This window comes from Equus przewalskii, chromosome 31 (assembly GCF_037783145.1).
Source record: "Equus przewalskii isolate Varuska chromosome 31, EquPr2, whole genome shotgun sequence".
NCBI lineage: Eukaryota > Metazoa > Chordata > Mammalia > Perissodactyla > Equidae > Equus > Equus przewalskii.
Window position 1 is genome coordinate 28696579 of NC_091861.1, and position 26134 is coordinate 28722712.

At 56.5% G+C, this 26134-nt stretch overlaps 1 protein-coding gene across 5 annotated transcripts in view; it reads left to right on the forward strand.

Moving 5' to 3' along the window:
• The first annotated feature begins 8687 nt into the window (after positions 1-8687).
• The window catches only part of NAV1 (neuron navigator 1), a 233416-nt gene continuing 215969 nt past the window's right edge, over positions 8688-26134 (forward strand). For 2 of the 5 annotated variants that reach the window (XM_070602358.1, XM_070602361.1), the window contains exon 1: positions 18235-18301. In XM_070602358.1, the coding sequence (XP_070458459.1) occupies positions 18268-18301 (34 nt within the window). In that variant the 5' untranslated portion in view covers positions 18235-18267. Of the gene's footprint in view, positions 8845-18233; positions 18302-26134 lie in introns of those variants that run through there. The other 3 variants (XM_070602362.1, XM_070602360.1, XM_070602363.1) reach the window with 3 other exon arrangements.

Genomic DNA, 26134 nt, shown 5'->3' on the forward strand with positions numbered 1-26134 from the left:
GGGTTGTAGCGTCCCGGGGCAGACACAGCCCTGCAGGCGGGGAGCTGGGGAGAGAAGGGGAGCTGGGTCTGTTGCTGGAATGGGGGGGCAGGGTAGAGGAGGGGTTTGCAGATGAGTGGCTTCCTTCTCCTTGGGGCTCCCACACTCGTTCTGTTGGAATTATGAGTCCTGGTCCTCCTTGGGTCCCTCTGAATATTCCCGTAAAGATTCTGGAGGACTCGAATTTCACCCCTTCGGTGTACAAACTGACTTTCAGAATATCTAACCGCAGGGCAAATGCTCTAGATGTCAGCTTTCTTTTCGGTGGCTTTCCAAACAGCGTACCGCCAACCTCGCTCAAGAAAGAGAGACGTTAAAACCGCCAGCACCCCATCTCGGCCCCAGGTCCAAGGCAATCAGACCCACAGTGAATTAGGCTGAAAGTTCAGAAAGCCTCGCACTGGAAGAGGACGTGAGAGAAAGAAAGAGAGAGAGGTTTTACTTTCTTTTTCCCTTCTTTTTTTTTTTTTTCGTTGAGCGGTTGAACTTGGCTAGTGGAGTGTTGCTAAAGGTTTCCCAATTTAGGATAAGGGGGTTGGCAGCCCGGCCTTTTCCAAGCCGCAGAGGCTGAAGGGACCCACTGCTGGTCTGTGTCACTCCTTCCAGAAACTCAGTCTGGGTTTTATTCTAATTTCTTCTTGGTCTCATCAAAGGAGCTCCAGATGAGGAGATTCTGCGCTGGGGTATTTCTTCCTACCCTCCCCCCCCCCACCCCCATAGACGGATTGCAGGGTTTTTCCAGTACTCCATTCTCCCTGGGGCTGTCCCCGGCTGCCGCAGGGTGAGAAGCGCCAGCAGGGGTCAGCAGCGTCTCCCGTCTGGCCGGGAGCTGCGGCCACATGCGCTGCTTCTCCTGGCACTGCCAGGGCTGATGGGCCTGACCGGGAGAAGACCTTCCTGTCGAGGCCTTGGCATCGCTCTCAGCCTGGCCGGCTGAAGATCCCTTTCACCGAACGTGGAGCGGGACGGGAAACGGAGAGAGGCTCGCTGGAAGACTGACATAGGGGTGGGGTACAATCCAGACGTCAGCAGTGCCAATTCACCATCTGGTTTTCGACCGGGAGGTTTTTCTGTGTTTTGGCTCCCGCGATGCATCGTGTGGGTCTGGATGTCAGAGGACGTGTCTCGGATTTGCCTTGCTGAGCTCTCCTCGGTGACCCGGGATTTCTGCATTCGCTCTGTACCCAGTTTTTCCATGAAGGCCCCCGGAGTGCTCCCACGATGACGGCCCAGGACACGTCTGGAATGGAAGACTCCAGAACCAGGGTCTCCGTGGCCCTGGCCACACAAGAGCCAGTTTCGCTCTCTTTCCAGACACATCCTCGCCCTTGGCCTGCTGGTCCATGCTGCTGCTCGGCTCCAGGAACCCCGCCCTCAGGACAGCTGGAGGGATCCCGTTCAAGACGTCTGCCTCGCTCCTTGTCCTCGGACTCCCCCACCCAAGTGTGGTGGGGGTGGGGTGGTCAGAGGACCAACGGCTGTACGGCTGGAGCAGCTCTGGGCAGGAGGAAGGTCCCAGCCTGTGGCTGAGAGTCCTGGAGCCCCAGCACCTTCCAGGCAGCGTCCTGCGCTGCTGTGCTGGCAGAAGCCGCGCCCTTTCCACCTGCCCCTGGAACGGAGGCCTTCAGTCTGGGCGCCGGGCCCGCTTTCCCAGGAGTAGAGTTACAGCAGCTGGTGCAGCCAACAGGTGTGGGCTCCCCGTTACAGCTGCTGCTGAGCACATCTGTACCCATGGGCAGAGGGCTCCAGCAGCAGGGCCCGCCAGTCATGCACATGCTCCCCAGAGCCGGCGGGGAGTGTGCCCAAAGGGCCGGGGTGGGGGGACAGAAACGTGGACAAACTGCGACCAGCATCCACAGAGCACTTTCCTCCCAGAGCCCCAAAGTGGGACCTCTCGCCAGGCTGCCCCAGAGTCAGCCTCACTGGCCTCGGAGGCCTGAGTCCTCCTCTTCTGTGCCGCTGCCCAACCTTTGGCTGCAGCCAGCTCCCCTCCCGCCCTGGCTGGCTCGGCTCAGGCCTTCGCAGGATGGAACTCAGAATCCTGGCTCTTAGTGCCTCTCCCAGAACACTGCGGGGGGAAAGTGCTGGGAAGAACAGCTCTCTATACACGGCAGACGATTTCTTGCTGTTCCAGTGCCTCAAAGCACAGGATCAGTTAAAGGGAAGGGGGAGCATTTGGGGGCTCCCGGTCTGTGCCAGACCCGGGGTGCAGTGCTTGACCTGCATCATCTCGTCAAATCTCCCAGCAACCCCGACAGGGATGTGCTGTCAGCATCGGGGAGAAACCAAGGTTATGGGCACACAGTGAGGACGCAGAGAATCTGAGACCTGATGGCAGCCCCGACTCCATCTGCCCAGCACACTGCCTGGGACATCACATGCCCTGGGAAATCCCGCGAGGCCCCACCCCTCTTCCCAGTGCAGGGAATCCCCAGTGACCCCACCTCATCCGTTTCTGTGCACCACGGCCAGAGCCACCTCTACAGTCTTTATCACGTGTCATTGGCAACTCCCAGCCCCCAACACCTCATATACCCCCACCCCCCACTCCCCTCCAAGGTGGACACCGCAGCCTCCATGTCCTCATGGAGCTGCTGGCCCTCTTGACAATGGGCTTCCACACCCAGAAGTCCCCAGGTCCAGCCTGCTCCCCTCCAGCCCCACCACGGCCGTGAGCTCTTTCTTTGCCTCCATTTACGACTCTCCAGGGTCCCCAGCTCACACCTCCCTCTTCCCCCTCTCAAGACGCTTCTCTCCTTAATGTCCCAAGAATGTTTATTGATATAAGGAAATCTTCACAGAATATATTAGGAGCATCTTACCATTTTATTTGTCATTATAAGTAATACATGAATACCTTCTCCTTGTAACAACAACCACAGCAACAGAGACATACAGAAAACATTAATGATTCTCCTGATGGCTCTCCCTAGAAGCAACCACTCCCGACAGTTTGGAGGGTCTTTCCAGACTTTGTATACAGGTATATATGTACATGTAGAAACAGACAGTTTCACGGGGCATCTTTTTTTTTTAAATACTTTTTTCATTCTTTTATTTTGCTCAGTTATGTTTGTGAGACTCATCCATGTGTAGGTAGAGTTCATCCTTTTTCTTTGCAGTATAATATTCCAACGTATGCTTATATTTTAGTGTATTCATTCATTCTTCTGTTGAGGGACTGTTTCTGGTTTGGGATTGTTATCAACAACCATGCGTGTGTCTCCCATTGCACAAGTACAAGAGGCTTTCCAGGGTAGGTACACGGGGTAGAATTGCCCTGACTTAGAAGACGTAAGTTTCCTTTATGTATATAAAGCCAAACCGTGTTCCAAAGTAGTTGTGTCCACTTACATTCTCGTGGGGCATCTTTTGACATAAATTGGATCACAGTCTGCACACTGGTTTACAAACTTTATTTCTCTGAATCCTCACCATGAAGACTCTATGACTATGTTGCCTACTGCACGTAAGCAGTTTATCCGTGAGTCAGTTCTGGGTGGAGCAACACTCTTCCTTGCTGGGGACTTAAGAGTCCGACTTGGGCTCTGCTCTCTGTCCCGTGAGCAAAACTGGCTACATAATTTACAGGGTCCAGTGTAGAACACAAATGTGGGATCCCTTGTTTAAAAATTAAGAATTTCAGGGGCCAGCCGGGTGGCACAGAGGTTAAGTTCACGCACTCCGCTGCAACGGCCCACGGTTCGCCGGTTCGGATCCCAGGTGCGGACATGGCACCACTTGTCAAGCCATGCTGTGGTAGGCGTCCCACATAGGACGTAGAGGAAGATGGGCACAGATGTGAGCTCAGGGCCAGTCTTCCTCAGCAAAAAGAGGAGGATTTGCGGCAGATGTTAGCTCAGGGCTAATCTTCCTCAAAAAAAAAAAAAATTAAGAATTTCAAGATGGCAACAGCAAAGCATTAAACCAAGCAGGAGGCCCTTCTCAGTGAGGAGTCCAGTGTGATTGCACAGGCCACGTGCCCGTGAAGCTGGCCTGCCCACGGGCTCTACAGAGACCACTGTCTCCTGGCTGCTTAGTCAACGCGTCCGTGCTCACAATGGACATTCCTGCCTCAGCCTCCACGTTACATCAGTCCCTTGATTGTGCACCCAGCCTTGCCCAGGGGCATCCTCTGCTCCAGCACAACCAAATTCCTGGGCTCCATTCCTGCCAGTCAGCATCGCTCCAGGGGGCACCCACGAAGAGCGGGGGTGCTGGACAATGACATCCCTGTGCCTCGGGGAGGGGGGAAGTCTCTGTGGAGAGGGGGCCCCTGAACTGCCACCCAAGAGAGCTGGGTTTCAGCTCCCACCCTGCCACTAAATTTCCTGTGTGTCCTTGACGGGCAAATCACTTCACATCTCGGCACCATAGTTTCTTCCCCTGTTACAGGAGAGCGTGGGATGAGGCGGTCTTCAAGACCACTCCCAGTTCTGAAAGCCTCTATTTCAGCGACTCTAGGAGACGACAATGACAACACTGGCACATCTGCAGCATTCACCACCTGCCATTTACGCGCTCACTGACTGCTCGCAGCAAGCCTGGGAGGCAGGCACTGAGGCCCCATGGCACAGACGAGGGAGCCGAGGCCCAGACTGAAACACATACGGAAGGAGGAGACTTTCAGGAGTGATGGAAATGTTCTAGAACTTGGTCATGGCGATGGCTGCACGACTCTATAGGTTCACTACAAATCATAGGATCGTACACTTACGATGGGTGAATTCTATAGTCTGTAAGTTATATCTCAAAAACACTGTTTAAAAGAAATAGAGAAAGGTACAGAAGCTGGAAAATGAGAGAGCCCCTCACCGCCACCCACCCCACCCCGCTGAGGAAGGGCCCCTCTCCTCTGCGTCCGAACACGGCACTCGAAAGGATGGAGCCAGGAGTTCAGATCCGCCTGGGTTCCAGTCGTGGCTCCAGCACTTACCAGCTGTGCGACCCAGGCAAGATGCTGACCTCAATTTCTTCATCTATAAAACAGAGGGAAGAACGGTACCCACTTCGAAGGGTTATTTTTGAGGGTTAAGTGAATTAATGTCTGCTAAGTGCCCGGAAGAGCAGCTGGCACACAGCACTGCTCTATAGCAACGGACCATTAGGACCAGCCAGGCTTCTCCCTGCCAAGCCCGTGCCTACTCTCCTGGCCCCTTAAAGAGACGCTTCTCTTGAAAAGCCATCTTTGGAAAAACACTGCGATGCGTTTCAGCTCATCTCACTTCCTGGTAACAGAGAGAGAAACAGCGTCTTCCCGATCAGGCCGTGACTCGCTCCCTCTCGGAAAACGTTCATTACCGCGCCCGCTTCTCCCCACAGACCGTCTCTCCCGGGGCCTCGTCACGCAGACAACAGCACAGAGGGCCCTTCTGAAAGGGGAGCCACGGAGGGGCTTTGCCCACGCCCACGCCCTCCCTCTGGCATGAAGTCCCTCGCTGGTTAAAGAACCAAGCTTGAAAGGACCAGGGCTGTGGGTGGACAGTCACATGTCTATCAAAAATGGGTCTTCAGGCCCTGAGCCCATCACCAGAGTGAACGTGACTGTCAGGGCACAAGCTGACGCTTTCTGCTTGATGAGTGCTTCTGAGGGGATCTGCACAGCGCTGTACGAGCCACTTTCCCTTCCATTATCTCACCAAAAATTCCCCTAAGCCTTGGGAGGTGCATACTCTATCCCCTGGGGGTCCACACCCCCTTTCACTGACGAGCAGACGGAGGTGACGCACGTGGACGGGTGCCTGGACCATGCACAGCGTGGACTCAGGTCTCTGACGCCTGGCCCAGTGATTTTCCACTGTGCTAGGGAGGAGGAAGTCAGAGCTCCCTCAGACTCCACCTCACAGGCTCAAAGGACATTTATTAAATGTTCAAGAAAATAAAGCCATGTCCTGTCTTCAGACCCCTGCCAAAGACTGTCCAAACTCTTCTGGAAGCAGTGAGCCAGAAGGATAGACAGGCCCTCCGAGGGCCACGCGGACCGAGGGGCTCCAACTCTACTCAGAGCCCCAGGGCCCCCGTCAGATAACCCAGGTGGTCCCCAGACCTCAAGGTAGCAGGAAAACAGGCAGAGCCCCCGAAGAAGGAAGTCACGCTGCTCCCTGGGGCTCCCGCAGCCCTCTCTCCTCTCCAGCGTGAGACTCTAGGGGTGACAACAGGCTCCCAGGCTGACTTTTTTAAAACCCATTTGTCACATTGACATTAATCCTCTTGTTAACCATCTTTTGCCCTGAAGCAGGCCTGGCTCTAAGCTGGGGATGGAGGTGGGGGGTGGGGGAGCTGTCGAGTTTTAAGGAGTCTCAGGAAGGTCAGCAGGGCCCTGAGGCCACCTTCTCCGTGAGGGAGTGGGGGTGGGGGGACACGTGCAATGAACTTGAATCTCAGTCCCTCCGTCACCCCCATCTGTCTCCACCCCTCCCCCGCAGCGTCTGCTCTCTCCTCCCCACCCCCAGCCAGGCTTTCCCTGCCCTTCTTATTGATTTTCATATTTAAGGAAAATCCATTTGCTTGATTCAGAGCAACTTAGTCATCACTGCGTTCAGAGCAAAACGACTCACAAAGGAGGTACTTGCCGGAGGCCTCTTCTGGGGCTCTGTGGGCAGTCACTCCCGGCTCCTCCTCTCTGCTGCTCCGTCCTCAACACCTTCTCTTTCAGGAGCCTCGCACCCACCAGACTGGCCACCCCCACCCTCAACTGGTCCACACCCTCCCCTCTTTATCCGCACAGGCTTCACCGTCGGGGGTCTGTGATTGGGGCGGTGGAGTGGGGCCGTGAGGACTCGCATGGTCAGCCGCTCTTAATGGGAAAGAAACACCGATGGCAGGCACTGATGGAAGAGGTCCCACCCTTACCAGGTGATGGCTTTGGCCTGCCTTCCCAACCTGGAGAGCACCCAAGAAACGGCCTCACCCCAACATTACCAACATGGGGGTCCCTGTGTGCAGCCTCACGATGGGTCAGGGGCAGTTTAACCTCTAGAGCCGGTTTGTGTGACTACTGTGTGACCCTCGGGCCTCCAGGGCCATGGAGATGGGTGAGCCCTCAAGAAAGGACAGTACTTCTTAAAGGACCAGGTCCCCTTTGCAGGCCAAGGGGACGGTGACAGAAAGGACTCCAGTTAGCGCATCACTGAATGCCAAGGAGGACGCAGGGTTGTCAGACTCAGGGATCAAATAATAACTAATGTCTACTGAGCGGAGCCAGGCACGGGTCTAAGTGTGTCACTGTATCATGCCATTTCATCCTCTCAACGATCTCATGTGATCTGAACTATCAGGATCCCATTTTACAGACGAAGAAACCGAGGAGGTCAGAGGTTAAAGGATTCACTCAGGTTCCCATGGCGAGTGAGCAGTCCATCCGGGATTGGAGCCCAGGCAGCCCGCCTCGAGAGCCCACACTTTTAGCCACCACACTCACAGGTGTCTCTCGAGCCAGCCCCCTCTCCCCCCACCAAAGACCACGCATTCCCTTCGTGGGAAAAAACCCTTTCCCAGAGCCATTGGGAAATCCTCCAGTGTCACCGCTCATCCACTGTCCCCTTATGTCCACAGCACTGTGACCTGATTGACTGGGTGGGGGTCCAGGCAGAGCTCTCCCCGTCACTCTGCTCCCCAAGGCTGATGTTGCTGCCAAAGCATCCAGAGATCTCACAGGGAGCAGGCGTTTTTGCTTTCTATCCATCCACCCCCAACGCCCTGGACATAAATCTGTCCTCGTGTTTGCTGGCTGGAGCTGGGGGAAGTCTTGATCCCAATATGCTGGATTCTTGGCCACAGCCACCCCCTTTCTCCCACCAGCTCCTGCAGAGCCTGCAGCCCCCAGCCCAGGCCGGGGTGGGATAGATGCAAGGCAGAGAGGTGGCACCAGGTTGGGGCCAGCACCTCGGTGCCATTCACTATCTCACTTCCTCTCTCCTCTCTTCCCCTCCTTCTCTCTCACAGCCCTGGAAGGAGGAAGGGCAGATTCAGGAAGGTGGGAAGAGCTCCCTATTTTACTGAGCCCCTCCTATTTGCCCGGCACTCCTGGCCCCCCCCCCGCCCCCCCACCTAAGAGTCCCAGCTCAGACAGGGGTACAGAGAGGAAGGAAAGGGGGCGGGGTGAGGAGGCCGGCCCATCCATCTGTCCCCTTCTCCTAAGGGGCCGTCCAGCCAGCGGCCGCCCGAGGCCCCGGGTGGGGGTGGGAGTGGTTGGGCTGGAAGTGGTGGTGGCGGGTCTCCGCGCAGAGGAAAGGCTCGATTGTGCGAAGGCTTCCTGCTGGCCAGCTCGCCGCCCCGGCCCCGCCTCGAGCAGCAGCCTTTCTGAGGCCAGGGAGGCGAACGCAGGAAAGGCGTCGGGAATAGCTCTCCCATGACCGAGGTTGGAAGGGACCCACGCCTCCACCCGTCCGCGGGTCACACTTCCCAGAGGCGGGGAGCACAGTGAGGGCGCTCCGAGTGGGGCCCCCTCCTCTGGCCCCCCTCCCAGGACCCCTAGCCCTCAGCCCCCCTCCCAGGACCCCCTCCCAGGACCCCCCTCCCCGGCACTCCTGTCGGGCCCCCTCCCCGGCGGGCGGCGGCGTGTGCCTGGGGCTGCGGGTCACGAGGCTCCGCCCGGCCGGGACACACTCTGCGCGGGGCGCCGCCTCCTGCTCGCGGTGGGCGGAGCGCGCGGCGGACGCCGAGCCCCGAGCGCGGGGCGGCCGGGCCGGGCCGGGAAACTTCCCAGCGCGCGGAGAGGGCGCCCGGCCGCGGCGCTGCGCGGGGGATGCGCGGCCCTGCGCGGAGGAGGCGGCGCGCACCGGAGCCCGGGGGGCGGGCGCGCGGGTGAGTGGCCCGGCGGGGTGGTCGCGGCCGCGGGGCGGGTGGCCCGGCGGGAGGGTAGCGGGCGCGGGGACCCGGGCCGCCGCTCCGCACTCTGCGGGGATCGGCTGGCGGGTCCTGCGGGCCGGGACGGAGCCCGGGTAGGGGAGCCTGGCGCGCGCGGAGCTGAGGCCGCGCTCGCGCTCCGAGAGGCGCTGGGGTAACAACCGAGGGGCTGGCGGCTCCCGGGGAGGTGTGCGTCTAGACGTCCCTTCGGGCTTCTCAACTCCAACCTTTCTGAGCCTCAGTTTCCCTTGCTGTGAAATACCTGCGGCTTCAAGTGTGTTGCGATCCTATAGACAGACATCAGGTGCTACGTTATCACACACACCGTTACCCGCACCTTCTCCCGTCCCAGCGGAGCGAGCGGCACAGCTGGGGCAGGTGACCTTGCGGGCCGTTGCGGAAAATGTTCCCTGGGCCCCGGAATGCGCGGAGGAGCACCTCCCGCCAGGCCCCCCGAGGCTGTCCTCTTTGGCGTCCGCCCAGAGAAAGCGTCCCCGGGGGACGCGGGAGGGAGGAGAACCAAGAGGGTGGTGAACCCGGGGAGCTCACCTGAGGGCGCCCGGTGCGAGGGCCCTGTGGTCCCTTCTGTCCTCAGGGCTGATAGAAACCGGCCATGGGATAAAGGGTCGGCCCCGTCGGCGGAGGGCAGAGGCGGGAGGATAGGATGGGGGCTGGGGGGCGGTGTGCAGGGCTGACGTCCATCCAGCAGAGAGGGCTCCTTGTCCCCCGGAGCCCAGCACAGGAAAATCAGCTGGTGAGTCAATGGGACTTTGTTAGGACGGCCACGGGGCGCAGCTGGCGCCGGCTCAGGGGAAGCGCCGGAACCCCCTGATAACATGCTGTTTATCTGGCTTCCTGTTTCAACCATTGGGAGGCCATTGGCTCGTTCAAATTCAATGCCCAGAAGCCTGCCGCCCCCTTCGCTCTCCTAGAGCACAGGGCTTGCCCGGGTTTTCGTCTGGTGGCGCGTCTTGTTCCCGCTGCACGGTGTCCCCTGCCGCTCGCTTCGGACGGGGCAGCCCGACTTCACACAAAGAACCCTCCCCGAGGAGGCGGAGCTGCGGCCCGGAGACCCTGGCCTCCCTTGGGTGGGCGCATGCTACCTGTGACTCCGGGCTGCTGTTGCATTTTTCTATCCTGCTTTGAGGTTTGGTTGGTGCGTCTTTGGGACTGAAGTGGGAAGGGAGACGGGAATAGCGGCCACCACGGGTTCCTCCCCTACACGAGCCCTATAGAGGTGCCCGCCTTCGCTGTGGGGTTCTAGGGGACGTTTTCATCAGCCTGCAGTTCCGGCTCAGCCTGTGTTGCTAACGACCTGGATCATCAGAGGGCAAGAGGATCCCCTCCTCTGTCTTGGTGTTTTTTGCTTCTGTGGAATGAAGCTGGGGAAGATGACTGAGGCTGGGGGCGTGAGAAGGCTTTTTAAATCTGTGCTCCAGCCTCCAGGGTAGGTTTCTGGAACTTCCGGGGTGCCGAGGGAGCAGCCCTGCTCTGAGCTCCATGGGGCAAGGTTCCCCTTCTGCTTTGTGCTTTAGACACTTGGGTATTGGTGCATATGCCTTCTCTCCCTGTGAATGACTTCCAGCCAGGTGTGCTGTCTGACCACCCACAACCCCAGCACGTAGTAGGCACTTTCTAAATGCTGAATTAATAGAATTGGAAAAAACCTGAGTACCCCCCGGGGGCCTCCCCTCCAACTCAGGTGCTCATTTATTCATTCTTCGGTAACTGACTGACCTCCACTCCCCATTTTCCCCCCTCAAAACGTGGTCCATAATGAGGTTGAGTTGTGCCTTTTCCGGGATCTCCTTGGGGAGCCCTGGCCCGGGGACACTAAAATGAGGGTTGCTGTTTTCCCTTCCCTCACCCAGTCTGGCTCCTCCTGAGTCCTCTGGGCCTCTGGTGTCAGCTTGTCTTTGTCCCAGTTGACAAGACAGGCCGGGGAGGGGGGAACCCCTTGTCCATCTTTTAAAATGTCTCTCTCTCTTCATCTTTCAATTTTCGGTCCATGTCACTTCCCTCTTCTTTTAAAGTTCTTTTGAATTCTTAAAGGGTTTGGGCTTTAGAAAAAGTAGGATGTCAACGTCAAAAGGATCGCTTCCCCTCCAAGCCCTGCCCTGCCCTCCTCTCCTTTATAGAGGAGAACAAGGCCTTCAGAGGGAGGGGAGGGGCTCCGAGCCCCACTGCCGGGCTGCAGGAGCCAGCCTAGAACGAGGGCTCCTGGCTCCGGGTCCAGGTCTCATCCCCTCCCAGCAGATCACTTCCCTAGACTGTCCCCCCCACCCCCCCCCATAGATCTCAGCAGATGTTGCTTGGCTGTTGGCAGGAGAGAGGAACAGAAACAAGGGGAACGGGGAGCTGTCTCTGTGATGGAACCAGCTACCAGCTCTGAGGCTCTCTGGAACATGGAGAACCAAGAAATGTGGCAATACTTGGCAAACACTTCATCTTCCTGGCCCCTAGTCACAAAACAGTAATTAAAAACACTTTTAGTTCCTTCTTCAACTTAAAAAAAAAACCCACCAACTTTGCAAGTGAAATGGTCCCTCTTCAGTAAACAGATTCCTGGGTCTGATGTGTTCCCTCATCCTCTGGGAAGGCTGACTCTGGCCTGATTTCCTCCGAGGGGCCTGGGGTTTTTGCTTCCCAGCTTCTTGTGACTCCTGAGACGTGAAGGGAGGCAGGGTGGCTGAGACCCACGCCCCTCTGACCTGCCTGTGGCTGTGGTTCTGCGTCTGACACATGTCGTGCAGCCTGCACCACTGCCCCCATCAAATGCATTTGCTCTATTTAATTTTAATCTGAGGTGCACTGATATGCATGAGGAATTAAGGGTGCTGATACACGTGCCTCCTCGGAGGACCGTTAATAACAAGATGTTTCCACTCCAGGGGACTGTGAGACCGTTCCGAGAGTCCTCAGCCGCTCTGAAAGCTTTTGTCAACGCGCTTGTTTGCTTAATTTCTTTTCTGGATGGTTCATTGCTGGCGTGTAGAAACAACTCCTTTTTTTGTGTGTTGATCTCGTAGCCCTGAAACTTGGCTGAATGTGTTTATTAGCTCCAGTAGTTTTCTTTTGCGAGTGGATTCTTTGGGATTTTCTGCATATTGGATCGTGTCGACTGTGAACAGAGACAGTTTTACCTCTTTTCCATTTCGGGTCCCTGTTATTTCTTTTTCCTGCCTGATTGCTCTGGCAAGGACTTCCAGCACAGCATGGAGCTGTGGTGGAGAGTGGGCACCCTTGTCTTGTTCCTGATCTTAGGGGAAAAGCTCTCAGTCTTTCATCATTGGGTATGATGTTTGCTGCGGGCTTTTCATAAAAGCACTTGATCACGTTAAGGAAATTCCCTTCCTTTCCCAACTTTCTAAGTGTTTTTTTATCTCGAAGGAGTGTGGGGTTTTGTCAAATGCTTTTTCTGCGTCCATTCAGATAATCACGCGTTCTGGTACCTTACATTAATTGTTTTTCTTTGGTTGAATTACCCTTACATTCCTGGGATAAATCTGTCTCTGAAAGCTTTTTTTTTTTTTTTTTTTTAAATCTGTAAAGTTTCATTTCCTTTATTTAAAAAGACTGAAGAAAATTTGACAAAGTGCTAACGTTCCGCCCTGGGGTGGGTGGGTTGATGCGTGTTTATTATGTTTTTCTTTATGGTTACTGTACTTTAAACGTTAAAAAATGTTCATTGTGGTAAAATATACATAAGATAAAATTGACCACTTCAATCGCTTTTGAGAGTGTAATTCAGCGGCGTTAAGTACGCTCACTTTGTTCTATAGCTATCATCCCCATCCACCTCCAGAGCTTGTTCAAAGTTCCCAAACTTGGAAAGTTGGAAGTTTAGGTTCCCAAACTAAAACTCTGTCCCCATTAACTGGGGACCCCCCGTTCCCCACAACCCCGGCCCCGGCAACCTTCCCTCTCCTTTCTGTCTCCATGAATTTGTGAAAACTCTGAATCACTAGAGAAGTCAGGACTTCGAGGCATTGAAGACTTAAGGGACCTCTCCTGCTTCCAGAGGGAGCATCCTAGAGGGAGTTCGGTTTGGATCTTCCTCACTCACAGTCACTCAACAACCGTCACCATGTCAGAGATGCTCGGCCCGGACGTGGAGAGGGACTGACTCAGAGGCAGCAAGATCTGCCTCAGCCCGAGCTTCATTTTCTCCGACTTGGGGCTTCTCCAGCGTGGCCGCGCATCAGAGTCACCTGGGGAGCTTTTGAAAGTTCCTCGTTCCTGGGCCCACCCCGTGAGATCCAGCTTCGTTTGGGTTTGGCATGCAGCTGCCTATCTGTTGTTTGTGTTTATTTTATTTTTATTTTTTAAAAAATTTTATTTTATTATATTTTAGAGGAAGATTAGCCCTGAGCTAACATCCTCCTCTTTTTGCTGAGGAAGATTGGCCCTGAGCTAACATCTGTGCCCATCTTCCTCTATTTTTTTTTCCTCCTTCTCCCCAGAGTCCCCCCAGAACATAGTTGTGTGTTTTTAATTGTGGGTCCTTCCAGTTGTGGCATGTGGGATGCTGCCTTCGTGTGGCTTGATGAGCAGTGCTAGGTCCGCGCCCAGGATTTGAACCAGCAAAACCCTGGGCCGCTGAAGCAGAGTGCGTGAATTTAATCACTTGGCCATGGGGCTGGCCCCCCATCTGTTGTTTTTAAAAGCTCCCTCCATCAGGCCGGCCCAGTGGGTGGTGTAGTGGTTAGGTTCACGCTTTCTGCTTTGGTGGCCCAGGGTTTGCAGATTCGAATCCTGGGTGCAGACCTACACATGTGGCAGCGTCCCACACACAAAACAGAGGAAGACTGGCACAGATGTTAGCTCAGTGGCAATCTTCCTCAAGAAAAAAGAGGAAGATTAACAATGCATGTTAGCTCAGGGCCAATCTTCCTCACAAAAAAAAAAAAAAAAAAACCTCCCTCCGTGATTCTGATGCACAGTAAGGGGACGACTCCTCAGTAGTTCAGCTGATTTACTCCCTGGAAACCTTGCCTGGTCGGAGCTTTCAATGACGCAGTTCCGTCCCATCTGGACAGTAAGACTGACCCACTTTACATCCTTCCCTGATTCTAAATCCATTTGTAAATAGAATAAATGCCAACTTCTGTAGAAGTGAACTTTCAGAGTTGGAAAGGACCTTCACTGTCACGCAGCCCTATTTTATTCTTTTTCAGCTGTGTCAGTTCCCTGTAACACATCCCACCAGGGGTCATCCCGCTCGGACCCCCGCTGTGCTGGGGAACTTCCCACAACAGTCTGTTCAAACCGTCTTATTCCTTATTTGGACCCAGCTCTTCCTTCAGAGTGCCTCCCCGTGTTAATCTGTCATGGCTGAGAGATACCTGCAGGTGAACGGGCTTCTCCAGAAGACATCCTCCGATAAAGTGGGGGATATTCAAAATAAACCATCAGAGGGAGGGTGACTGCCCCGGCCCGGGACAGCCCCTCAGCGGGTGGAGACAGCTCCGTGCACCGGCCCATCCTTTCCTCCCTGCTCTCAGCAGCTCTATTTCCTCCAGATACTCTTCACTGGACGTGTTCTTGAGTATTTTCTGGGAAGATGTATGATGTAATAGTAGGAATCTGGATCATGAAATGAGCCAGATGGGGGGGTCAAGGTTCAGATCTTGACTTTGCCTGGAAAGCCCTTAGCTCACGTTGAGTATCCAGCAAATCTTAGCAATTGCAGTGATGCTCTCCGCATTGACATCATTAGTGCTGTGTGACCCGAGGCAGGCCACGGAGCCTCTCAGAGAGTCAGTGTCTTCCCCAGGAGGTGGTGGATGAAAACGCCTTCCTCGTAAGACAAGGTTTCCCACCTTGTCTGCTCGCCACCCCCCGTGCCCCACCTCAGTGATTCCTGGGATCTGGCGACTTTGGAAGTAAGTCAGAGAGGGACCACGTGAATCAAGTGAGAACATGCAAGACCCGCCCTGGGTCGGTGATGGGAGCCCCGTAAAGGCCACATTCTCCTCCTTGTGGTGCTACCACCCTGAGAAGCGGCGAGGACGGTCACGTCCGTTCGAATGTGTCGTGTCCACAGTGAGGTGCCGCGCTCAGGCGGGGAGCTGCCTGGCACAGCGTATCCCTGGGCAGACCGCCCGTCATCAGAGAGGCAGAGCAGCTTTTTTTTCCAATACGGATCGCCCCATACAACCCGAGAGCCGGGCCACGAGGGCCGGGACGGGAACAGGAAGGCGTGAAGCCGTGAGAGGCCTCGTCTGCTTTTGACTGCTTGTTTTTGAGCTGTTTGGGTTTGTTTCGGCGTCGCCTAATTTCTCGCGGACGTCGTCAGGTCTGGCGGAGGACGGTTCTCGGCAAAGGGCTGCTGGAGTCCATCAGCAGCGCCTCGTCCCGGCTCGCTGGCGCAGATAATTGAGTTGACTGCGAAGGAGCGTCTGGGTTCTGCCGCGCGGAGATGCCAACTGTCCCCGTCCTGCTCTCCTCCTAACAAAGGACGGACAGCTGTCGACACCCGGAGGAGGGGCCAAAGCCAGGACCCGAAGCCGGCAGCTGCCTGCCTGTGTCTCATCTGGGGACGTTCTGTCCCGTCCCTCGTACTCCCCCACGAAGCCCCAGGAGGAAGGTTTCATCGCCCGGGGCGCCCCGCACCACCACGTGCTCCCCACCACCTCCTGGGCACGGTCCGTGTCACACGGGGCTTTAGGAAGCTGTCAGCAAAGCTGTGCCGCTCCCTGGGTCGGGCTGTGGAAGCCGCAGTGGCAGGGCTGCACCTGATCCCCGGGGTGGGGGGTGGGGGGGGTGAGGAAGGCTGCAGGACGGCCACGGTGCCGCCAACATTGCGAGGGTTTTTTCTGCACAAGGTTTTATTTTGAAAAATGTCAAATGGGCAGAGAAAGTGGAAGATCGTCCAGTGAGGGTCTGGATTCGCCGATTTTTGCCTTTTTGCCACACTGCCCTGTCCACCTACACGTCCGGATACTATAGCATAAAACTTTCCTGAGCCATTTGAAAATAATTTGCTGACATCGTGGTGCTTAACCCTGAAATACTTCGCGTGCATTTCCTAAGAACGAGGACATTCTCCCACATAACCACAGGCCCATAATCACCCCCGGTGAGGGTGGGTTGAACAGAATTATTTAATATATGGGTCGTGTTCAGATCTCCCAGTTGTCCCCCAAATGCTCTTTAGAGAACGCCGCGCATTCTTCTCAACCGCAGCCTGCTGGGGCGAGACCTGAACTGAGTTTTCTCTCCCAGAAGAAGGAAAATGAGGCCGTGGTGCCTGAAAGTGGGGTCGTGAGGCCCTGAATGCGAGCACATCCGTTTAATTATTTCGTTTAATCTGGACAGGCACCTAGCGAGATGGGTCCCAGTGTCCGCCCGTCCTCCTGGTGGAGAAATCCAGGCGCAGAGCGTTCGTCCGTTTGTCTGATGGTGTGAGCCATTGTCACCACTCTGCGCTGGGGGTCGTGGAAATAGAAAAATAATTTCTGTTCACAGAAAGCCTTCTAAGGGTCGTTCTCTTTCCTTGTCCTCGTCTCCTTGTCGTGTGAGGCGTCAGGACAGGCTGTGTCGTCCCCCCTTTACAGATGAGGAAAGAGGGACTGAGGCCCTCCGAGGCTGGTATTACACGCTATTTACACAGTCAAGTTAATGTAAGTGACGTTCGTCCGTATGGGTGTTGGGAATGTAAGTGACGTTCACCAGTAACCTTCAGGTAGTCCCCACGTGGTTGTGGCCATTGCTGGCTGACTGTAAATGGCGGCTCGGACTGCCGGTGAGAAGGAGGCGAAAAGAGGGAAGGACAGGCCCCAGGACGCTCACCTCAGAGGGGACTCAAGAGAGTCTGTCCCAGGGGCCGGCCCGGTGGCGCGGCGGTTAAGTTCACACGTTCCGCTTCAGTGGCCTGGGGTTCGCCAATTCAGATCCCAGGCGTGGACCTATGCACCGCTTATCAAGCCGTGCTTGTGGTAGGCGTCCCACATATAAAGTAGAGGAAGATGGGTACAGATGTTAGCTTAGGGCCAGTCTTCCTCAGCAAAAAGAGGAGGATTGGCAGCAGATGTCAGCTCAGGGCTAATCTTCCTCAAGGGAAAAAAAACCCAAAAAACTCTGTCCCAGTGTTATAAAACAAGGAACCAAATTTTAGGGTTCAAGGTACAAAATAACCAATAAGCGGAACTAAAACCCAATACTGGGAGGAATAGAAGGAGAAAGAGAGATGGGTTTAGCATAACTGACCTATGCGTATTTCCAACTATTTTGTTGGGAAATGACGGATATTGTCTAAAGGGGACAAAACAGGACTCGAGTCGTTAATAGATGATCTGGAATTATGTGGGTCTGGGCAGTAGGGTGGAGCTGGGAAGAGGTGGGACGGGACACTGTTGCTGTTCTCGTCGGGTCTTCTGTTCAGTGGGACGGTGACCACCCATAGTCAGCGCAGACGTCCTGGCTCCTGAACCCGGAGCGAGGACAGGACAGAAAGCGGGGCCTGGGAGCCACTCCGCAATGCGGAGCCGAAGCGAGAGCGCGTCGTCAGCCCCAGGCGCCCGCTGGGCGTGCCCGGGACACGGCACCCCAGGAGGACGCCCCACACCCCACAGGACGTGTTCATATTTTTGTTGTAAAAATTTTTATAATTTCGCTTCCCAAAGTGATTGCACATTGGCGCCTCATTTCTTAATAATTTAAAATTGGCTATTTCTTGGTAACCCTGGACATAGGCAGAAATTCTTGTGATGTGAGAAAAATGTTACCCGCAGGTTATTTTCAAATAGAATGAATTCTTAGGAAAACTAAATTTAAATGTCGATGCCATTGACACGACATTACGTCTTACAGATGTTTGATTAGACCTGGATTCGTGTCAGTTTTGCAGCTTTATTTTTGGATTTTGGACCCCGTGACGTTGTCTTCCATCGGCCCCTGAGAAGCTCCTTGGCCCGGGGCCTTCTGTCCCAGGAGCAGGTGGGGGGAGCACATGGGGCCCCTGAGATCTGGGGGGGTGCGTGATTGAGACCCACACCGCTCTGGGCGGTCACCGCCAGACCCCGAGAGCACAGCTGAGCGCAGCGGAAGTCCCAAGACCCAGATCCCGCCCTCCCATCACAGCCTTTGTCAGGCCCATCGTGCGAAGGTTGCTCCAGTGCAGTGTACCACCCTTGCCGAGCGATGTTTCATCCAACACTCATTCACTCTTCATAGCAACCCCGTGAGGTGGCAGGACAGACATTCCCCTTTCTGCCAATTGTGAAAACAGGACTCAGAGAGGTTCAGTAACTTGCCCAAAGCCACACAGCTTCAGGGAGTCAGGTGACGAACCCTGACCCTTGATCTTTGTCCTTTCCAGTACACAGGGGGCCTTAGAGAGCAGAGGTGGGCAGCGTCAGTAACCGGCCTTAACTACAGATGTCATATCTGTTCTGCAAATGCAAAAATCACAGTGAGTTTTTATTATTAATTTCGCTATTGCATTTGTTTTGACAAGTCTTTCAGATCTGTCTTTCAATAAAAGCTACTTCAAAGTACATCAATTTTACCACTCCGGCTAATTTTACACAGTCAAAGGAGCAATGCAGAAGTGTTATATTTTGAGTTCTGTTTCTCATTTTCTCCTCAGAGTTGAAAATAACTGTTGGGCATGAATTTAGGCCTGTGTGAGGCTGGCAATCTGCTGGGGTTTTTTTGCTTTTCGGCTGGTCTGGACCTAATAAGCCGGCCCCTCCCTATTTACACGTCTCTTCTGAGACCCACACCTCCCTCTGTTGCCTGTCGCCCGCCTCCTTACAAATGTCCCCACACGATGCGTCTGTTCAGGCCACATCACACCTCTCTGAGTCATCTCCCCACTTCCTCTGGCTGGCCGTGGCCAGAGAGAAATTGGAGGCCACTAGGGAGGCCCAGAAGATGACCACAGGGTTGGGGTGGCCGTGGGAAGTTGGCGGGAAGGGCCATTGCTGAGCTGGCCGCAGAGGCCGTGACAATGCCGCACCCACATCCAGCGGCAGACAAGGGTCTCTGTGTCTGGGGTGGCGGGGCTGGGGCCCGGGGTGGGCGGGGGCTGGTGTGCTGATATGGCCTGGGAGAGGCCGCCCGGGGCAGAGGAGAGGCCGCGAGGCCGCGCTTGGCTGGCCTGGGAGCTGGAAGTGGCCTGACTGGGTGCTGGCACATCGTAGGGGCTCAGGAAGTATTTCCTCATTGATTCCTCAGCGTGGGGGCGGGCGGTAAGGGATAAGTTTGTCCTTAAGTGACAGGCAGCCATGAGTGTCCTCCCGTTTCCTTCGCCCTGGGCCGCCCTCACTCCTGAGTTTCCCTGGCTTGCTCAGAGGCCACCTCCCTGCCCCCTCGGCTGCTCCTTGACACTGCGTGGGAGAAGATGGCACGGGCTCTGGAGTCGGCCTACCCTGGGGTCCCGCGACCTCCCTGAGCTGCAGTTTGCCCACCGGTAAAACCTACCCCACAGCGTCGTGAGGATCGTCCTAGAGATGTTGAACACCATCTGGTGCAAAGCGAATGTTGGTCATTGTCACCATCTGGATCTTGATGCCCCCGTGGCTCACCGCACTTGGTCCCTGGAGGGTAAATGCTGGCTAGGCCGGGCGACGGAGCAGAGCCAAGGATGCTGCAGACAGTCGGCTCCCCGGCCCTGCAGACGACGCTTCAGGGTGGATTCATCCCCAAAGGGGGTGTTTATGTCCCAGACGGGGGAAATGCTTCTCTGTCTGAGGGTCAGACGGACGGGCTGGGAGAGGTGCCGGCTCTGAGATGTATGGTCCCTCTGGGCCCCACTGGGCTCCAGACTGCAAGCCTCTCAGGGGTGTGGGGAGTGGAGAGGCCTGGGGTTTTGTTTGGCAAAAGGCTGCCTATTATCTGGCCCCGGCTGTGCTTCCAGGGCATTATAAATAGCGCCGGCCTCGGAAGGAGAAGTCGCAGATGTGGCTGAGACACGGTATATGGGGAGGTGGGAGACTGGAAGTGAGGAACTCAGCCCTCGAGCCAAAATGCAGGCTGGGGCCGTCTCCATGGAGCAAGGCACCAGGGAGGGCGAGTCCTGGAGGCAGAAGGCCCTTCTCGGATCAGAAGGAGCCATGCTCAGTGGCCCGTGGGCCGGGGCTGCCTTCTCTGTGTGCTTCCATCTGCCTCTTTGTGGAGAGAGCTGGGCCGCTGCCTGAGCCCGGCCGGGGGCTGAGCAGAGCCCGAGGAAGATTCCAGATCGAGAAAAGGGTAGAGGGACCCGTCTCCTCACCTTCATCAGTGCACCTTCCCTCCAGCTGGGATGGAGGGATCCCTTTCTCTTCTTTCTTTTTCCATCCTATCGTTTTTTGGGGTTTTTTTTGAGGAAGATTAGCCCTGAGCTAACTGCTGCCAATCCTCCTCTTTTTGCTGAGGAAGACTGGCCCTGAGCTAACATCCGTGCCCATCTTATTCTACTTTATATGTGGGCTGCCTACCACAGCATGGCTTGCCAAGCGGTGCCATGTCCACACTGGGGATCCCAACTGGCGAACCCCGGGCTACCGAAGCAGAACGTGTGCACTTAACCGCTGCGCCACTGGGCCGGCCCCATCCCATTGTATTTTTAACTGGGCAATAATTTGCAAACAGGGAAACGCATGAATCTTAACTGTCCAGCCGGATGCATTTCGACAGATGAATGCCCTTTGCAACCCAGATACAGAGCATTTCCATGGCCCAGGGGTTCCCTCCCGCCCCTCCCGGTCATGACACCTCCCCGACCAAGTCGCGGTTCTCATTTTCATCACTAGATTAGCGGGGTCTGCTCTCGGACTTCGTGCCGGCGGAATCACAGGGCACATTCTATTTTGTGTCTTGCTGCTTGAGCTCGGCGTACTCGTTTCGGAGATTTGCCCACGTCGAATGACGTAGTTGGTCCTTTTCATTTCTGATGTTGGAACGCACCAGTTTGTTTATGAGGAAGCTCTCGGTGGCTGGGATTTCCGTCCGCCTGGCATCGGGAGGGTACCTGCCAGGGGGGTGAGAGTGAGGATGAGCTGGAAGTCTGTGAAGTGTGCAGAGCCACCTCTCTGTTCCCAGACCACTTCCCACGGCGCCTCTTCTCTCCTCCGTGGACGGGGAGCCGCCTTTACCGCCCGGAGCTAGAAAGCTCAGATCACTGGTAGAGAGGCCGCTGGCTTCCCGCTAAGACAGAAAGCTGTTCTCTGCTCTGAGTGAGCTGGCGCATCTCGACGGCAGGAGCATCTGGCCCCATGTGCGGGGAACGGGGGACGCACGTGCAGGACTTCAGTCTGGAACCGGGGGAGACGCGGCAGGCTTGGGGCAGGGAGGTGACTCAATGAAGCGCTGGTTTAACAGGAATACGAGCTGCGTCAGCTCTGCTTGCCGAGGGGACCCCAGCACCTCGCCCAGAACCTGGCACACGGTGGCACTAGAGAAAGAGGTGTCGAATGAACGATGGGTTGCAAGAGAAAGCGTCGGGCCAGCAGATTGGCTGTCCCGTTCCTGACGTGGAATGTCCGCACGTGGGCGGCCCTGCTGGGAAAGGAAAGGAAGAGAGGGTGGGGAAGACTTTTCACAAAGGAAAACCCGCCAGGAGTCGATGACGGGAAGGTGGGCAGGACACAGGCGGGAGGAGTCCAGGGAGCGCAGTCTCTGTGGAAGAGCTCTGGACTCGAGTCAGCCCTGAGTCGAGTGCCTGCCGCGTCTCTTGGTGGGTGACCCAGGAACACATTCACCCCACGCTAGTCTCTGCGTCCCCTCTGTCAATAGGTCTAACACCGTGTACCCGCTGCCTACGACTCTCGTAACACACTGCAGCTAACTGGGTGGCTTTAACACAACAGGAATGTATGGTCTCACTGCAGAAGCTGCAAGTCTGCGATTGAGGTGTCGGCAGGGCCCTGCCCCGTCTGGGACCTGGAGTGGGGAGTCTGGCCCTGCTGCTTCGAGCTGCCGCTGCTTCCCGGCAATCCTTGGCGTGCCCTGGCTGGTCGCTGCCTCGCTCCGGTCTCTGCCTCCATCATTACGTGGCCGTCTTCTCTTGGGTCTTCACAGCGTCTCCCCTCTGTGTGTGTCTGTGTCCAGACTTCCCTCTTCGTATGAGGACACCCTGCTCCACTGTGACCTCATCTTAACTAATTGCATTCCCGCGACCCTATTTCCAAATAAGGCCACGTTCTGAGATACTGGGGGTTCGTGTTTCCACTGTCTTTTTTGGTGACAACAGTTCAGCCCATAACATACCACCTGCCTCGTGGGACAGAAGGAGGCAATGCGTGTGGAGTCCTCTGTCACTGTGTCGGGCTCGAGGGGCACAGGGGGCGTTTTAGCTTGGGAACCTGCTTTTCTTCCTGTGGGCCCTGGCTCAAATCTCTTTTTCCCTCTGGGTCTCTGTTTCCTCGTCGGTTTGGTCTCCCGGGTCGTCTCCGGTCTGAATCCTGTTACTCTGCCTCTAAGGTTCTGAGGTTTCGAGTCGGGGACCTGGCAGAGCTGGGGGTCACTAACACACGTGGGGGAAGTCGGGAGAGGGGGCCAGTGTGACTATCAGAAGATGCTTCCTCTACGTGCCCCTCGTATGGGGACCCAGCTTCTGTCCCCTGCTGTCTGGGACCCTGGACAGTCCTGAGCATCTTCTGTCTGCACCCCCTGGGCCCTCGACCCTCACCTGGAAGGAGGGACGCCTGCTTTAAATAGGACCCTCGAATCCAGTGGCCTCTTCCTGTGCAGGAAACACAGTGGCCTCACGAGGCAGGAAAAAGGTGTTTCCGGAAAGGAGGCCAGAAAAGGGGGGTGGGAAGGATTCAGAGCCAGCTGGGTTCCCGGGCGCTGGAGGAAGGGCCCTGGGGGGGGGGGGGGTCAGGTGTGGGTTTAGTGCCAGCTTCTGGGGCAGAGCCAGGGGTCTGCCACTCAAGAACCTCAGGAGAACGGCTCTGGAAAAGGCCGGGAGGGTCTTGGGCTAAAAGACCTGGGAGTTGGGTCGAGGGAAAGCATAGAGAGGGCCCCCTCGTTCCCTCGCTGAGCCCGCCATTCATTCACTCGACACTGGCCTCAGCTCGGGGCGGTGCTGGGTGCGAGGACAAGCGGTCTAAGGCCCGGTGACAAACACGGGTCGGTGTGCAAGCCCGCGCCTGCGCCCCCTTTGTAACAGGTGCAGCAGAGGCAGCTCAGGGCAGGGTGGGGACAGAGGGGTCTCAGCGCTGAGGGGGCAGGAGAGGCCTCCTGAGAAGTGAGCGCTGCTGGGGGTGTGGGAATCAAGTCAGGCAAAGAATGGGTGTGCAGGGGCCGGCTCCGTGGCCGAGTGGTTAAGTTTGCGTGCTCCGCTGCAGCGGCCCAGGGTTCAGATCCTGGGCGCGGACATGGCACCGTTCGTCAGGCCACGTTGAGGCGGCGTCCCACATCCCACAACTAGAAGGACCTGCAACTAAGATATATACAACTGTGTATGGGGGGGTTTGGGGAGATAAAGCAGAAAAAAAAAAAAAGATTGGCAACAGTTGTTAGCCCAGGTGCCAATCTTTAAAAAAGAATGGGTGTGCAGGCGGGGGAGGTGGGCGTTCCAGGCAGGGCTGAGAAATCTTGGACCCCTCCCCTCTGCTCTCCTGGCCCCATCCTTTGTCCACCTGGGCCTCCAGGGGTGTCTCAGGAGCGGGCTGGTCCCTGAGCCCACTCTCCGGAGAATTGCCCTCTCCTGCCAGGAGAGAGCACTGTCGTCCCAGCTCCTGTGTTGAAAGCACGTTGGGGTCTCAAGTGCCATCTCCTTGAAGAGCCCTGGAAATCATTAGTCCTCCCCGTGGACACAGACGCTGAATCCCGCTGAGTCTCTGCAGTGTCAGATGCCACAGGCGACAGCTCAGACCAGCGGGCTCACCCCCCGGGGCAGGGGACATGGTGAGTCAGCCGGGCCGGGAGCCCTGACGCCCGGTTCCCAGCCCTCCTCCAGGATCCTGCCAGACCACAGGCCCCCCTGGTGGCTGGAGGAGACTGAGATAAAAATGGGTTGTCGTGTCTGTTAGGAAGCCCCAGAGAAGTCAGCTTTGGTGTCAAGTCGAGATTCCCACACCACCAACAGTGCTGTTGAAATGCCACATTTCAGCCCCGACCATTCAGCCAGGCTGGGTGAGGCAGGGTCCCGGGGGCCTCTGAGGAATCTGGGCAAATTCCGGCCTCTGCGCTCCCCTTTCTGTGCAACGGCGCAGAGTGGTCTTGGAAGAAAGACAGAAGGTTGGGGTGTGCGTGTCCCTGGGTCCCTGGGCCCGGCCCACAGGATGACGGTCAGATGTGTCCCGGTGCGTTTGTGCCCAAAAACACATCCGACGATTTATGGGGCCGCCATTAGAGGATGTTAACGCTCCACAGGGAGATCGCTTACAAAGCTGCTCCTTGGCCCGAGGTCCCCCGGATCAGCCCGAGGTAGACTGAGGGCAGATGTCATCCAGCCACCCCCCTCAACATGCTCACTTACAGCCTCCCCTGCTGGTAATCCACGGTAGGGGGTATTTCTGGATCTTCCCAGTTTTCAGGTGGGTAAACTGAGGACCGCCTTGCCCACGCCTCCTAGGCTGGGAAGAATAAGGAATTACAGTCCAGGAATGGCCGGCTGGGATCTAGTCCCTTTACTGAATGATGCTGAGAAATGCTGGCAAGTGTGGGTTTTGTTCCGATAGGCGTAGAGGGATGTGGAGGCATGTGTAGTTCCTGGGGCTTGCTGGAGCAGGGCAAAAGGACTCCTTGGGGCCATGGAAAGGAAGCTGCCTGGCGCTGGGCAGTGTCTGAGGTGGTGTGGAGCCCTGTGTAGGGGCCTGGGGGGCAGGAAGGAGGAGGCCTGGCCCTCCAAAAAAATAGGGATAAGGAAAGGGTGAGATGGAACAGGGTTCCTCTCATCGGCCACTTTCTAGGGGTGCGACATTGTGCAAATTCTGTATCTGCCCCCTCAGTGCCTTCATCTGGACGATGGGGATCATGTGAACTCGGCTCACTGGACGGGTGTGAGGTGAGATGACCCTTATACACACTCAGCCCGGTGCCAGGCACACAGACAGTGGCAGCTCTTGGTCCAGCCCCGAGACCTCCCGGAGCCTGAGCTTCCTCGCTATAATTGGGGGTTCTGCACAGTCCTTCCAGCTCAGGCCTGCCGAGAGGCATCAGTGAGATGGTGACTATAAAGTGTCGGCTGACATGGGTCCCCATAACCCTCGTCTCTGATCCATCATCTCCTGCCCTTGGGAAGCTCCCCGGCCAGGTGGAGAGACTGGACACATACCCTTGCAGGATCCGACACTGGAGACTGGCACCCCGCTGTGGACCATCAGACACAGGGACTCTTCCAGCAGCTGCTGCCTCCAAGCCTGGGTGTGGGGTGGGGGGCAGAGGACCCTGAGGCAACGTTGGTTTCTCCCACCAGGAGAGCCGGGAGGTGTGAGTTGAGGGAGTGAGAAGTGTGGCTGGACGATGCCCGGGGCCACCCGCGTGGGCAGGGGGAGCAGGTCTGCCCTTCAGGGCGGGTCGCAGGAGCTGGAGTGTGATGGGGGCTTGGCCTCCTCTCTCTGGGTGGGTTTCCTTTACAAGCCCTCCGGAGCAAGGCGGTGTCTGTCCACTTCTCTCTGGCACGGCCTGGTGCATCCGCCAGAGGATGCTAAATGAAGGCCGCGGAGAGGGATTCTGGGAAACGGAGAGAGGGCCCAGTTCGCCCTTTGTCTGCATGTCCTTGCATCTTCCCTGCGCCACCACCAGAGGGGGCAATTGCCCAGCAGAAGCCAGCCACGTCCCCACGCCCTCCTCTCCCGGGCAGGCGGCGGGCAGCTCCGCGTCCTTCGGGCTGGGGCCGCAGGCCCTGTGTGTGGCCCCTCCTCTCCAGACAGGAGGAGAGTCTGGGGCAGGGGGCTCCGGGGCGGGCGGGCCTGCACTGTGTGGGACGCCCAATCAGGGCGGGTCAGCGAGGAGCTTCAGAGGCAGGCGGGGAGCAGAGCTGTGTGTGCCTCCAGTTTGCTGGGTGGTATCAAAAAAAGTCTCTTAATCTTGGTTTTGGTTCCATCCACCGCTAACCACCACCCTCCCCACCAGAAAAACAACATTCTTCCTTCTCCCCTTTAGGCTTCGTTTTTGCGGATGTAAAGCCCGTTAGGTACCTTGGGTGACAGGATATGGAGCAGGCTAGGATGCTACTGGTTGGCAAGAGCAAAAGGTCAAAGGTTCTCCAGCCTGGCTTCCCCTTCTGGAAGGTTCTCCCCTTTGCTTATGAGGCCCTTAGCCAGGGCCAGCCCTCCCTCCGCCCTCAGCATCACCCTTCTGCCAGTCCAGG